The sequence below is a fragment of the Anthonomus grandis genome, chromosome 12 (assembly GCF_022605725.1).
Source record: "Anthonomus grandis grandis chromosome 12, icAntGran1.3, whole genome shotgun sequence".
Taxonomy (NCBI): Eukaryota; Metazoa; Arthropoda; class Insecta; order Coleoptera; family Curculionidae; genus Anthonomus; species Anthonomus grandis.
In genome coordinates this window covers 2707980-2720557 of record NC_065557.1, presented here as the reverse complement: position 1 = coordinate 2720557, position 12578 = coordinate 2707980, and the positions used below count along the sequence as shown (strand labels likewise).

Sequence of the window (12578 nt, the reverse complement as noted above, 5' to 3'; positions counted from 1 at the left end):
ATGACTTAAAATTGCATAAATCATCATTTATCCACTAAAGGGGATATTTGGAAAACAAAAAAACATTTTTAAAAAAATAAAAAACATGTTAACATATAAAAAAAATATACAAAACAAAAAATATTTCTTGCAACATTTCAAATTACAATTAAAATATGTAAACAAAAAAACATAAAGTAGATAACTCTAAAAAATGATCAAACAGAAAAAAAACAACTTAAAAATAACTCTGGTTTGAAGGTAACAAAGGTTTCTTGAAGGTTACAAACAGTGGTAACTATATGGTTATTTTATGTTTAGTTCTGAAACATTATCCGAAAAGGTAAAAAATTGCCTGGTCCCTGAACCTTCAATCTTAGGAGGGCTGAGTATCATGATAATCATTTCGGTTGTTACCTCGTCTTCATCTAACTTAGGAGGAGATAAAAATCTTTCCGTTTTGGAGGATTCTTATAAAAACGATGTTTTGAAAACCCGTTCCCCGTTTAGCAGGGTAACGGATTTTATTTGTCCTATATAACATTGGCTTGAAATTGTTGCCGAGTATCGAACAACTCCCAATCATTGACCTTAAGATTACTAAAGTTTATAAGAGGATGGTCATCATCGTCACTTATTTCTTGCTGATTTTCATCATCATGTTCTTCTGGTTGGATTTCTTTATCAGGTTTTTTCAAATTAAAACAGGGAAGGTCTTCATCGTCAATATTTTGTAGCTGGTCTTCTTCATCATCTGATGATTCGCATGAACTTATTTCAGAAACATTTCTACTAGTAGACGGGTACAAATTAGATGTAGAAACACTTTTTCCTGCTTTTACAGTAAGCTTCTTGCGACGCGGTGCTTTACGCTGCTCACAACTACCCATACGCATTTCTTTTAGGACATCCAAAACTGAACTCGAAATGCTTGAATCTAAAATATTAGAATCTGTACCTGTGGTAGACGATGCAGGTAATCTTTCCTTTGGTTGCGCAGGATTTAAAGGGTGCAATCCAGTTTTGGCAAATCCGGAGATTAAATTTTGCCTTCCTTTGCCATTCTCTTCAATCTTGTTATGGAGCTGTGCAAGCAATCTAGGGAATACATCTTTTGAGAGTGTAGTCATTTTCCGCCCTTGGCCTTTCTTCCACGTTGTCAGAATTTCGCGCCAATATTTCTTAAGTGGAGAATAAAATGCGACGTCTAATGGCTGCATGACATGGGTCGCATTGCTTGGCAAACAAATAAATGCAATATCCATTTTCTCGCACGTTTTAAGGACGTCTTAAGTACTTAGCAAATCTACGCTGAACAGATTCAAGGAGACCAATATGTTCTGATAGAGCGGGTTCCATATAATGCAGCCAAATTCCGGTTATGATCTCACAAAGCAACAGAAAGGCAGTCTTAATGTAGATTCCGAAGTAAAACTCTGAGAATTTCTAATTATGAACCCAAGACTTCTTAGAGGGGACTTGACCATGTTGTTGAAGTGTGTAACAAATGTAAGTTCAGAATCAAAGTAAGTGATACCAAGTTCAATAATTTGCTCTAATCTACTCAAAATAGTATCACTAATAAAGTAATTAAAATTTAAGGGTGTTTTTGATCTAGAGTAACTAACCACACATAGAATAATTGAACTCCTTTAAGTTAATTTAGTTAAACTTTATTTACTATTATTATACCCCAAACAAATTATTGTATTTAAAACATATTGAACTTAAATGAAATCAGATATAACGAAAGGTATCATATTTTTTTTAAATACGTCAATAAGTCTATTTTCTTCTTCTTTTCAACTTGTGAGGACCTAATAAAATACTCATCACATATAATGTTCTTGTAGTGGCAACAGTGTTATCAGTACGTTTTTCCAACCTAATTCTAGTTTTTTTCCAGCGGTACTACTGCCTGGAATTGGAAGTTATTGATTATTTCCTTCCAGGCAGTCTGAGTTCTTCTAGATTTAATTGCCTAGAAGGAAAACAACGTTACTAAATTAAAAAAGAATTTCCATTCAATTGGCTTGACAGTTAATGGGAAACTTATTGTTATGGACCTTACTTTTGGTCATTTCTTGGAAAAAATGAACTAAACATTTTTAACTGATAAAGCATACTAGAGCAGTACATAGAGATACAACTGCCTGGAATAAATTATTAATTTGTTCCGGGCAATTGGGGTTAAATACAGAAGGTAAACAAGATATCCAGGAATGGATGCAGGACTGTTTGGAAAAAAATGTAAAATACCAACGAGTTCTGGATCATCTGGTTCCAAAGTTCTCTTTGATAAGTACGATTTAATTTTGCATTTCTTTTATATATTTGAAGTCAAGAGTGGTTTTACTACCTGGAAGGAAAACATAATATGTACTTCAATATCATTTTATTTAAGGCGATTTTCTGTGAGGTACAATTTTCCAGCTTCCAAGTGGTTAATTTTCACTTTATAGCGAATAACAAAAACGACATCAATAATCTTTAATATTATTTATTCAATCAAAACTACATACAGTATAAAAACAAAAACTGGACTAATAAATGTTTCAAATAAACCACTAATAAACTTAAAAATAAGTGGCACTAATAGGAAGTTAATAAATTTCACGAGTGCCACTTGAAAAATGAAAAATCGAGCTAAAGCTTTGGTAACAACAATTAAAAAGTTTTATTCTACTATATTGCTGTAATGAATTTTTGTTCTCGGGGCATTTTATCTGATTTTAATTTTGGTGGTGGTGGTGGTGGTGGTTCTCATGAAGTTGGTGGATAGTTCGTATAAGGTGGGAACGAAGTTGATGACGAAATAGACGGCCGACAGGTAAATCGCTATTGCTATGGTGAGAACGAGATCGAACAGGGCCGGTTTTACACTGAAAAAAAATTATATATAATAAATTTGCTTCTTTCAAGTAACTATGGTGATTTGTAATTATTTCAAGTGGCTAAACTATAACAGATTACACAAATTTCATTTTCCAAACATTCCATCAATCAGATGAAGAGACTTTCAAGTTTTACTTTGTAGCATGGTAATTGTGCGACAAAATCAACGTCTCGGCATAAATTTGTGGCATCTTTATTTTCACATGTATCTGTGGAAGGAACTTCACTGATTGCCATTGTCCTGAATGGCACCTATTAGTGCCGAAACGTTGGCTTACAAATCACATTGGTACATATAGAACTAGTGAGTAAGAAATGCTTTATTGTCGATTAAAATACTTATGAGACGTTAAACCAATTTGTCCTAACTACCCAGATCCTTAAAGCAGAATCAGGTTTTTATCCTCAAGCCCTCATCTTCAGGGAGTCAAACATGGATTTACAAAAACTTTCAACTACATAATTACGACAATAGGATAAGAATAGCTGTATTATTGTCGTAATTGTGTAGTTTAAAGTTTTTGTAAATCCATGTTTGGTCCCAATCTCATGTATCTAAATATGCCATTTTTAATCTTTTAACCTTGTCTGAGGCCCTAGATCTATAAGATGTATTGACAGAACCTCTTAATTTGTTATCTCTGATGATGGACATGTTGTATGTCCGAAACATGTCAGACTAATATTTTCTAAATAAATTTAGTGGAGGATGACCGAAATACCTTTAGTTATACCCATTGATCTATTCACTCCTATGCAAGAATAGAGTACTTCTTCAACATATATTATCAGTTTATTCAAATTTAGAGGGTTTTGGACCTTGGATGGTAAAATTGCCTCTAACTCAACATATTTTTGAGGTACAAAAAACGTTCGTATATGAAATTCTTTGAAAATTAATGGAGTTTCTTTACCCAAAACACTTATAGCAATAAGTCAATTATTTTATGACAATATTCCAAAGAAGTGATTATTGGCTTAAGAAATTAACAAAAAAAATATTACCTCAACCAAAACTGCCCTAAAAGCCAAAATCCTTAACCCAGAACCACGTTTCTACCCTCAAATCAATCCTCAGACATCCTTTTATTTCGACGTAAAAAAAAAATTGAAAGTACTCTAAGTGGTTTCAAAGTTATGACCCAGAATGTCGGCTAATGACAAAAAAATGTGTTTTCCATTAAGTGTTTCAAAAATGTCAAATTCTGTTGGTCTTGAACCTTGTTGACTTAAATTGCCTCTAACTCAAGAGCTTTTTGAGGTACAAAAAACGTTCGTATATGAAATTCTTGGAAAATTAATGGAGTTTCTTTACTCAGAACACTTTTAGCAATAAGTCAATTATTTTATGACAATATTCCAAAAAAGTGAAAAGTGGCTTAAGAAATTAACAAAAAAAAATTACCTCAACTAAAACTGCCCTAAATGCCAAAATCCTTAACCCAGAACCACGTTTCTACCCTCAAATTAATCCTCAGACATCGTTTTATTTAGACGTAAAAAAAAATTGAAAGTCCTCTAAGTGGTTTTAAAGTTATGACCCAGAATGTAGGCTAATGACAAAAAAAAATCTGTTTTCCATTAAGTGTTTGAAAAATGTCAAATTCGGTTGGTCTCGGACCTTGTTGACTAAAATTGCCTCTAACTCAAGAGCCTTTTGAGGTACAAAAAACGTTTGTATATGAAATTCTTTGAAAATTAATGGACTTTCTTTACCCAAAACACTTTTAGCAATAAGTCAATTATTTTATGACAATATTCCAAAGAAGTGAAAATTGGCTTAAGAAATTAACAAAAAAATATAACCTTAACCAAAACTGCCCTAAATGCCAAAATCCTTAACCCAGAACCACGTTTCTACCCTCAAATCAATCCTCAGACATCCTTTTATTTTGACGTAAAAAAAAATTGAAAGTCCTCTAAGTGGTTTCAAAGTTATGACCCAGAATGTCGGCTAATGACAAAAAATCTGTTTTCCATTAAGTGTTGAAAAAATGACAAATATCGGTTGGTCTCGGACCTTGTTGACTCAAATTGCCTCTAACTCAAGAACTTTTTGAGGTACAAAAAATGTTCGTATATGAAATTCTTGGAAAATTAAAGGAGTTTCTTTACCAAAAACACTTTTAGCAAGAAGTCAATTATTTTATGACAATATTCCAAAGAAGTGAAAATTGGCTTGAGAAATTAACAAAAAAAATATTACCTAAACCAAAACTGCTCTAAAAGCCAAAATCCTTAACCCAGAACCACGTTTCTACCCTCAAATCGATCCTCAGACATCCCTTTATTTTAACGTAAAAAAAAATTGAAAATACTCCAAGTGGTTTCAAAGTTATGACCCAGAATGTCGGCTAATGACAAAAACACTGTTTTCCATTAAGTGTTTGAAAAATGTCAAATATCGGTTGGTCTCGGACCTTGTTGACTAAAATTGCCTCTAACTCAAGAACTTTTTGAGGTACAAAAAACGTTCGTATATGAAATTCTTGGAAAATTAATGGAGTTTCTTTACTCAGAACACTTTTAGCAATAAGTCAATTATTTTATGACAATATTCCAAAAAAGTGAAAAGTGACTTAAGAAATTAACAAAAAAAAATTACCTTAACCAAAACTGCCCTAAAAGCCAAAATATTTAACCCAGAACCACGTTTCTACCCTCAAATCAATCCTCAGACATCCCTTTATTTTGACGTAAAAAAAATTGAAAGTCCTCTAAGTGGTTTTAAAGTTATGACCCAGAAAGTCGGCTAACGACAAAAAATCTGTTTTCCATTAGGTGTTTAAAATATATCAAATTCGGTTGGTCTCGGACCTTGTTGACTAAAATTGCCTCTAACTCAAGAGCCTTTTGAGGTACCAAAAACGTTCGTATATGAAATTCTTTGAAAATTAATGGAGTTTCTTTACCCAGAACACTTTTAGCAATAAGTCAATTATTTTATGACAATATTCCAAAGAAGTGATTATTGGCTTAAGAAATTAACAAAAAAATATTACCTCAACCAAAACTGCCCTAAATGCCAAAATCCTTAACCCAGAACCACGTTTCTACCCTCAAATCAATCCTCAGACATCCCTTTATTTTAACGTAAAAAAAAATTGAAAATACTCTAAGTGGTTTCAAAGTTATGACCCCGAATGTCGGCTAATGACAAAAAAACTGTTTTCCATTAAGTTTATCATAAATTTCTCCAGGGTGAAGTACCATTATGTAAAGCAAAATAATAGACGAAGAGTCCTGTTTACTTCACAATCTTTATTTCAAGAATATCGACGCGTTTCGGTTGTTAAACCATTGTCAAGGGAAAAATGATATTATTACAAAATGTCCATAAAAAGGTTAAAAAAAAACGGCACACACATAACATGACAATATATCAATCTAAAAAACGGTTTTTTAGATTGATATAACGCGTCGGGATTCTTGAAATAAAGATTGTGAAGTAAACAGGACTCTTCGTCTATTATTTTGCTTTCCATTAAGTGTTTCAAAAATGACAAATATCGGTTGGTCTCGGACCTTGGTGACTAAAATTGCCTCTAACTCAAGAACTTTTCGAGGTACAAAAAACGTTCGTATATGAAATTGTTGGAAAATCAATGGCCTTTACTGCCCAGAAAACTTTTGTTAATATTCCGATTATTTTGTTATAAAATTCTGGTAAAAAGTTAAAATTTGCTTAGAAAATTAATAAAAAAAAAATTGTCCCAACAAAAATTGCCCTAAACGTCAAAAATCCTCTGCAATTTGGCTTAAGATGAAATAATTTCAGTAGTTGCAAATTTATGACCAAAAATCTCTGTGAAAAACGTCAAATTCGGTTGGTATACTTGGACCTTGTTGAACATAACTCAAAAACTTTTGACAAGAAACGTTCGTACATGAAATTGTTGAAAACGCTCCTTCCTTGTCCATAACCCCTTTAAAAATATCCTTTTTATTTAGTAAAAAAGTTCTTAAAAACAGTGAAAACTTGCTTGCACAAATTCCTTAACTCAAGACCCCCATTTCTACCTTTTCTAAGTATTTAGACTCTATTTCTAAGTATTTTCCAAAAACGTCCGATATTGCAGGAAAATTATGAAATTTAGGAACAAAATTTCCTCTAACTCAAACAATTTTTTAGATACAATTAAAGCACTTATATGAAATTATAGGGAAATAGACATTCTGTTTGACTAAACCCCTTCAAAGAATATTCTTATTATTCAGTAAAACTATTCTTAAAAAGTGCCTTAAACCTGCCTGAAAAAGAACCTCAACTCCCTGGAATATCTTTGGTTCTAATTGTCAGAATTTAGCAATTATTATTTTATGAATTAGTCTAACTAGAGACCTTTAAAATCCATTCACAAAAAGATAAGATAATAGAATTCTTATTCCAGGAGTACCTGTAAGGAACAAAATGATGTGCCTCTTATTGGCAAGTGAATATCTTGGGTTTTAGTAGTCAAAATTTAAAAATTATTGATTTATCAACTACTCTGAAGACTTTATTAGTCTTTTTTGAAAAAATTACTAACATCCATTTTCACAAAGTTAAGGTATATAATAATATAAGATATATAATAGAGTTTTTATGAAGTTTTATCACTGTTTGAAGTCGTTTATAAAACAGTGGAAAATCGGTTTTTTCAACAAAATATATCAAATTGAAACTCGTGAAAAGTCACTCAGGACATTTTTTCATCCGGTCTCTGTGGGACGGCTGTAAAAATTCACGTTTAATTCGCCCTCTAAAGCAACCAAGATGACTGACAGAAAAGCCGTGATCGAGGAACGCTGACATGTCCGAGGACATGCAGCAAGACGCTGTTGACTGTGCCACCCAGGCCATGGAGAAGTACAATATTGAAAAGGATATCGCAGCATACATTAAGAAAGAATTTGATAATAAATATCTTTGGTTCTAGTTGTCAAAATTTAGCAAGATTTACAGATTAGTCCAAAGGCTTTTCGAGTATTTTTTGAAAAAATGACTCAAATCCACTTACACATTATTTTGTAAGGAACAAAATAATGTATCTCTTATTGGCAAGTGAATATCTTAGAGTTTAGTAGTCAAAATTTAGAAATTATTGATTTGTGAACTACTCTGAACACTTTTTAGTCCTTTTTGAAAAAATGACTAAAATCCATTCACAAAAAGTTAACATAATGGAATTCTTAATCCAGGAGTGCCTGTAAGAAACAAAATAATTTGTCTTTTATTGGCAAATAAATAATTATAAAAATTTAGAAATTATTGATTTATAGACTACTATTTAATTTTTTTTTAATTACTAAAACTGATTTAATAAAAGTCACGATAGGAGTGTCTGTTAATTAAAAGTTAATGGAGATTAATATTTAGAAAAATGACAGTCATAATTGGATTTTAAATTACACATAAAGTGACTTAAATGCCTTGAAGAGACTTAAGAGTAATTAAATGATTATTCCAGGCACTCAAAGTGCTTCAAATACTTGAAAAAGCTGCAACATTACTTTAGAATGTCTAAAGTCCTACCTCACTTTGATTACTTTCAATTTTCTGGAAGGGGTTTAATGGTACTTAAAAGTTTCTTCCAGGCACTCAATTGCCTGGAAAATAGTTATGAATTACATCAAGACAATTGAGTTAAAAACTCGCAAGTTAGACCTATGCAATATTGCAGTTGAGTTATGAGGTCGATAAAAATGAAATTTGAAGCCGAAAATTTTAATTTTTCTATTCTTGGCCACACTATTTAACGTACTATTGTAATTTTTTTTACCATGTTATAGTAGACATTCCATAGATGAATTCTGTATAAAAAATGTGATTCTAGGACAAAAATTGACTTAACTGGAACACTTTTTGTTTAGAGGTAATTTTTTTCAGTAAATTTTTTATTTTCTTAAGGATAACTTGGCAATTTTTCGGGGTACTTAAATGGAGATCTTACTTAAAGAAAGGGCATTTTCTAACGAATAATTTCATATATGAACCATTTTTGTGCGTCTAATACTTCCTGAGTTAGATCCAGTTTTGCCTGTCACGACCCAATACTTCCTGGGCTAGGATCAGCTTAGACTATACTTTTTGGACCACATATACTAATTCCGAAACGATGAGTGCTATAACATAAAAATCCTTGAACTGCTCTTTATATTTCTCTGTCATTATTTAATTTTTTATCGTTTTAGGTTAAATCCCACTTAGATAACACATTTAGAAAGTTCACGACCGTTATAGCGGTCGACATCGAGGCCAAGGAGGTGTGAACGCTGACTTCTTTGTTAAATTTCGATTCAGAAAATGCGTTTACGAAGTCCGTGCAACTTTATATCGGAAAGTGAGTATATAAAGTGGAAAATGCAACTTTCCGCTGATAATTTAACGTTGAAAAATTATTAATCTTGGATTAGGATCAGTAAAAGTGACATTATTTCCCTAATACCAAATACCAATAAAATGTCCAGTGACGCTCTCAATAAGATTTAGTACTACTACACATGAATTTGAACCAATTTAGCTATAGAGGAAATGAAAGAATCTTTACACTGTCAAAGGCTTAACAAACATCGAAATATTTTAAAATCTTGTACTAAGATTTTAGTCTCATATGATGCTGTCTAAGTTAATTGTCATTTAAATACAATTTTTTTATGCCTTATGAATCCATTAATCCCAGACATTACACCCACATTTATTTCTTCAAAGACATAAGTGAAAAAGGGCATTAATTGCCTGGAATAAGTAGGAAATTACTTCAAGTGCCTGGAATCAGTGAATAAGTGAAAATACTTAGCCTTGAGTAACGCTTTTACCCCCCAGTGAAGAAAATATTTACTTCACATTACTTGAGGCTCTCATAGGCGGTTTCTTAAATGACGGTCTGGAGAATTAATAGTTTTATTAAAATTGAAGCAATTATTGTATTATTTAGGCTCAAATATGTATAATCTGGAAGAGTCCAGTTTATCTTGTTTATTTTATAGTTTCTTAAGGAAAAAAATCAATGATGATGACTCACCTATAAATATGCATGATGCCCCCTGTACTACTATAAAACTGATAATCCGGATCCCGTTTATCAGGTACCGCATAAGTAACCTTAACATCCCTTAAATATTTATTAAAATCATCCTGTAGGGCCACAAGTAACGGATGATCTTTGGCCGTTAACAATTGGGGCGATCTGGGTTGGCTGGATAAGTAGTCCATCCAAGATTCCACAGCATCACCGCTGACGTTCTTAAAAAAAATAAATATAAACGATTAATTCCTTAATATAGATAATTACTTACCCAACCTGCACCGAATATATCGGTGGTGTCATAAATGAACTTCCCCAAAGCGTCCACGATAATCTCGGCGTTCCTTTGTAAACGTTTTACGTCCACGTTATCTTTGGCGTCTATTATTGTGGACCTCCAAGGGTCCTTGTGACTCTTGATTGACGACAAAGTGAACGCTGATAACCTAAAAATGTTTTATAAATAAAAAACCCTCAAAATAAAACCGAGAAATTCGAACCGTCTGATACTGAATCTCTCGTGTTCCCAACCCAAGAGGTCTTCGGCTAAATTGATTTTTTTGTGGACTCCTTCTATGGTGACGTTCTCGTGGGTTTCACCGATCGATTTTAGGTTTTTGTAGAAGTTGGAGGAGGGAGTGCCCTCTTTGGGCGGTTTCGAGACGTGCATGTAAATTGTGTCTGAGGTTGCTAAAGTGTCCAAGCATAGTACAAAGGATGCATCCTAAAAAAACGGGTTTTTTGTATGTAGGTCTTTGCCAAGGAAATGAGGATGTTATTAGGATAAAGAGATTCCTGAGGATCTATTTAAGGGTAAAATATTCTTTTTAGTTAAGAATTTGGGCATTTATAATTTTCATAACAAAGTTTCATTTTTATTACAAATATTTTCATGAGAAAATTGGAATATTCTGAAAAAAGGTTCCAGTCAAAGAAAGGGTATTTCTTGCAAATAATTTTCATAGTAGAACGTTTTTTGTACCTCAAAAACTTTTTAATCTAGACGAAATTTAGTGAACCAAGGTCCAAGAGCAACCAAAATCGAGGTTTTAAAATAAGTCTTGCAAGAGAGTATTTATTCAATAACACACATAACTTAAGGATAACTTAAAATATCATAAATGTTCTTTTACAGCAGATTAAAGAAATTATGATTACTCACTGCTTAGTCAAACACTACATTCCAGCTTATGTATTGAAGGGTTGCCATGATCATAAATTACCAAAATAATTCCTATATACAAATCTGGCTCTAGAGATGAATCATATTATTTAAATTTATCAAAAACCCTATATAAACCTAAACCAGGATATTTGAAAAAAAAAAAACTTAAATTATTCTCACCTGTATAAGTGACCCTTCTGAAGAATCGAGCTGATCTTCCAACCACTTCTTGGTACCTTGATAATTAATTTTTCCACCACCAGCTAAGACAAACAGAATATTATATTTCCCTCTGGTTTGTGGATCTTTATAGAGTCCAGAAAATAGACGGATCAGCTCCAACATCACTATTACTCCCGAACCGTTAGAGTCGGCCCCAAAAGACAAGTCCGGGCTTGCCCCAAAACTGTCATAGTGCGTAACGATTGCTACGGTGGGAATTTTCCCTTGGGGTCTATAACCTGACAAGTGGCCATGTAATGTGGGTATTTTTATGTTGGTTTTTGAGTTTGATGACGGTATAATGATTTGATAACTAGAAATTTAAAGTTTTTAGTAGTTTTTTATGGTTTTCAGGATATTATTTGACATACCCATTAGCTGCTATAGAAGAATACATAGCTTGAGCCGCAGAAGATTTTTCATTAGCCTCTCCACTTGATGAAAGTTCCGAAATGATTTCATCAATTTTGGGGTCATAATTTATAAAGTATACTGGTATACTGATTTCTTGTTCATAAAGCATTTTATGCTCAAGCAGTTGTATACTCTAAAAATGTATTTAATTTATTTAAGCTCCAGAAAGTAAAAAAGATATGGTTTACTTGTTTTTGTTCCTGTGAAATAGTTGAAATGTTTGGGGGGAGCTCGATGATAAGAGCCCCCGCCTTGGACCTAATTTGCCTAAAAGCATCTACGGTCAAGTCCGTCAGCCTAGTCATTACGCAGTGCCTAAAGGCGCTCCATGTCGAAAGTGATTTGGCTTCTAAGTTTACTGCCGAGGATCTGCTTCCTTAAATTGCTTTTTGTTGAATTGTCGGATTTGAGAAAAATTTGAAGACTTACCATAGGACACCCCGTGAAGATCAAAATGTTGCATACGATAAATGGGAAATTCGTGAGAGGCATTCACAGGATTAACTGGTGAAACTATAATAAAAATTGGGAGAAATACCAGAATGTAGTACGGTAAGAATCCTTTGAAAATCTCGTCGATTTCGTCCAGCCACATGGCTGCGATTAATCGTAATGTACACCGCGAATATTAATTAGTAGATTTTCATTAATGATTAAGGGAAAACGGGGAAAATTTGGGTCTTTTTGAAGTGAATTGGGAAACAATTAGGTTATGGTCAATTGACGCGTGACGTCACCCATCGATCATGTGATAGGTGACAGTTCCAGAATTGCCAACCGTAAATTTTGGGGATATTGTTAAAAATTATCAGTTTTGGGGAATGTTACTAGTGCTCTAGATCTATAATATATATAAAAGAGTTTGTCCTGACTGACTGACTCATCATCGCAGAGCC

The 12578-nt window shown here is 32.9% G+C and overlaps 1 protein-coding gene across 1 annotated transcript; it reads right to left on the bottom strand.

Annotated features, from left to right (window-relative positions):
• Positions 1-2463: 2463 nt before the first annotated feature.
• LOC126742735 (nicalin-1) lies at positions 2464-12423 on the bottom strand. Its single transcript, XM_050449518.1, has 8 exons — positions 12112-12423; positions 11871-12058; positions 11640-11815; positions 11227-11581; positions 10382-10605; positions 10153-10327; positions 9879-10099; positions 2464-2861 (listed from the first exon to the last, which is right to left on the bottom strand). The coding sequence occupies exons 1-8, from the start codon at positions 12275-12277 to the stop codon at positions 2702-2704; spliced, it is 1665 nt and encodes a 554-aa protein (XP_050305475.1). The 5' UTR covers positions 12278-12423; the 3' UTR covers positions 2464-2701.
• Between the last annotated feature and the right edge of the window lie 155 nt (positions 12424-12578).

Excerpts from the sequence above, each read along its gene's own strand:
- LOC126742735 (XM_050449518.1), bottom strand. The coding sequence starts at position 12,277 with ATGTGGCTGGACGAAATCGACGAGATTTTCAAAGGATTCTTACCGTAC. Across the intron at positions 10,606-11,226 it reads CAGAAGGGTCACTTATACAG|GATGCATCCTTTGTACTATG; the intron begins GTGAGAATAATT and ends CCGTTTTTTTAG. Across the intron at positions 2,862-9,878 it reads GGCATCATGCATATTTATAG|TGTAAAACCGGCCCTGTTCG; the intron begins GTGAGTCATCAT and ends ATTTTTTTTCAG.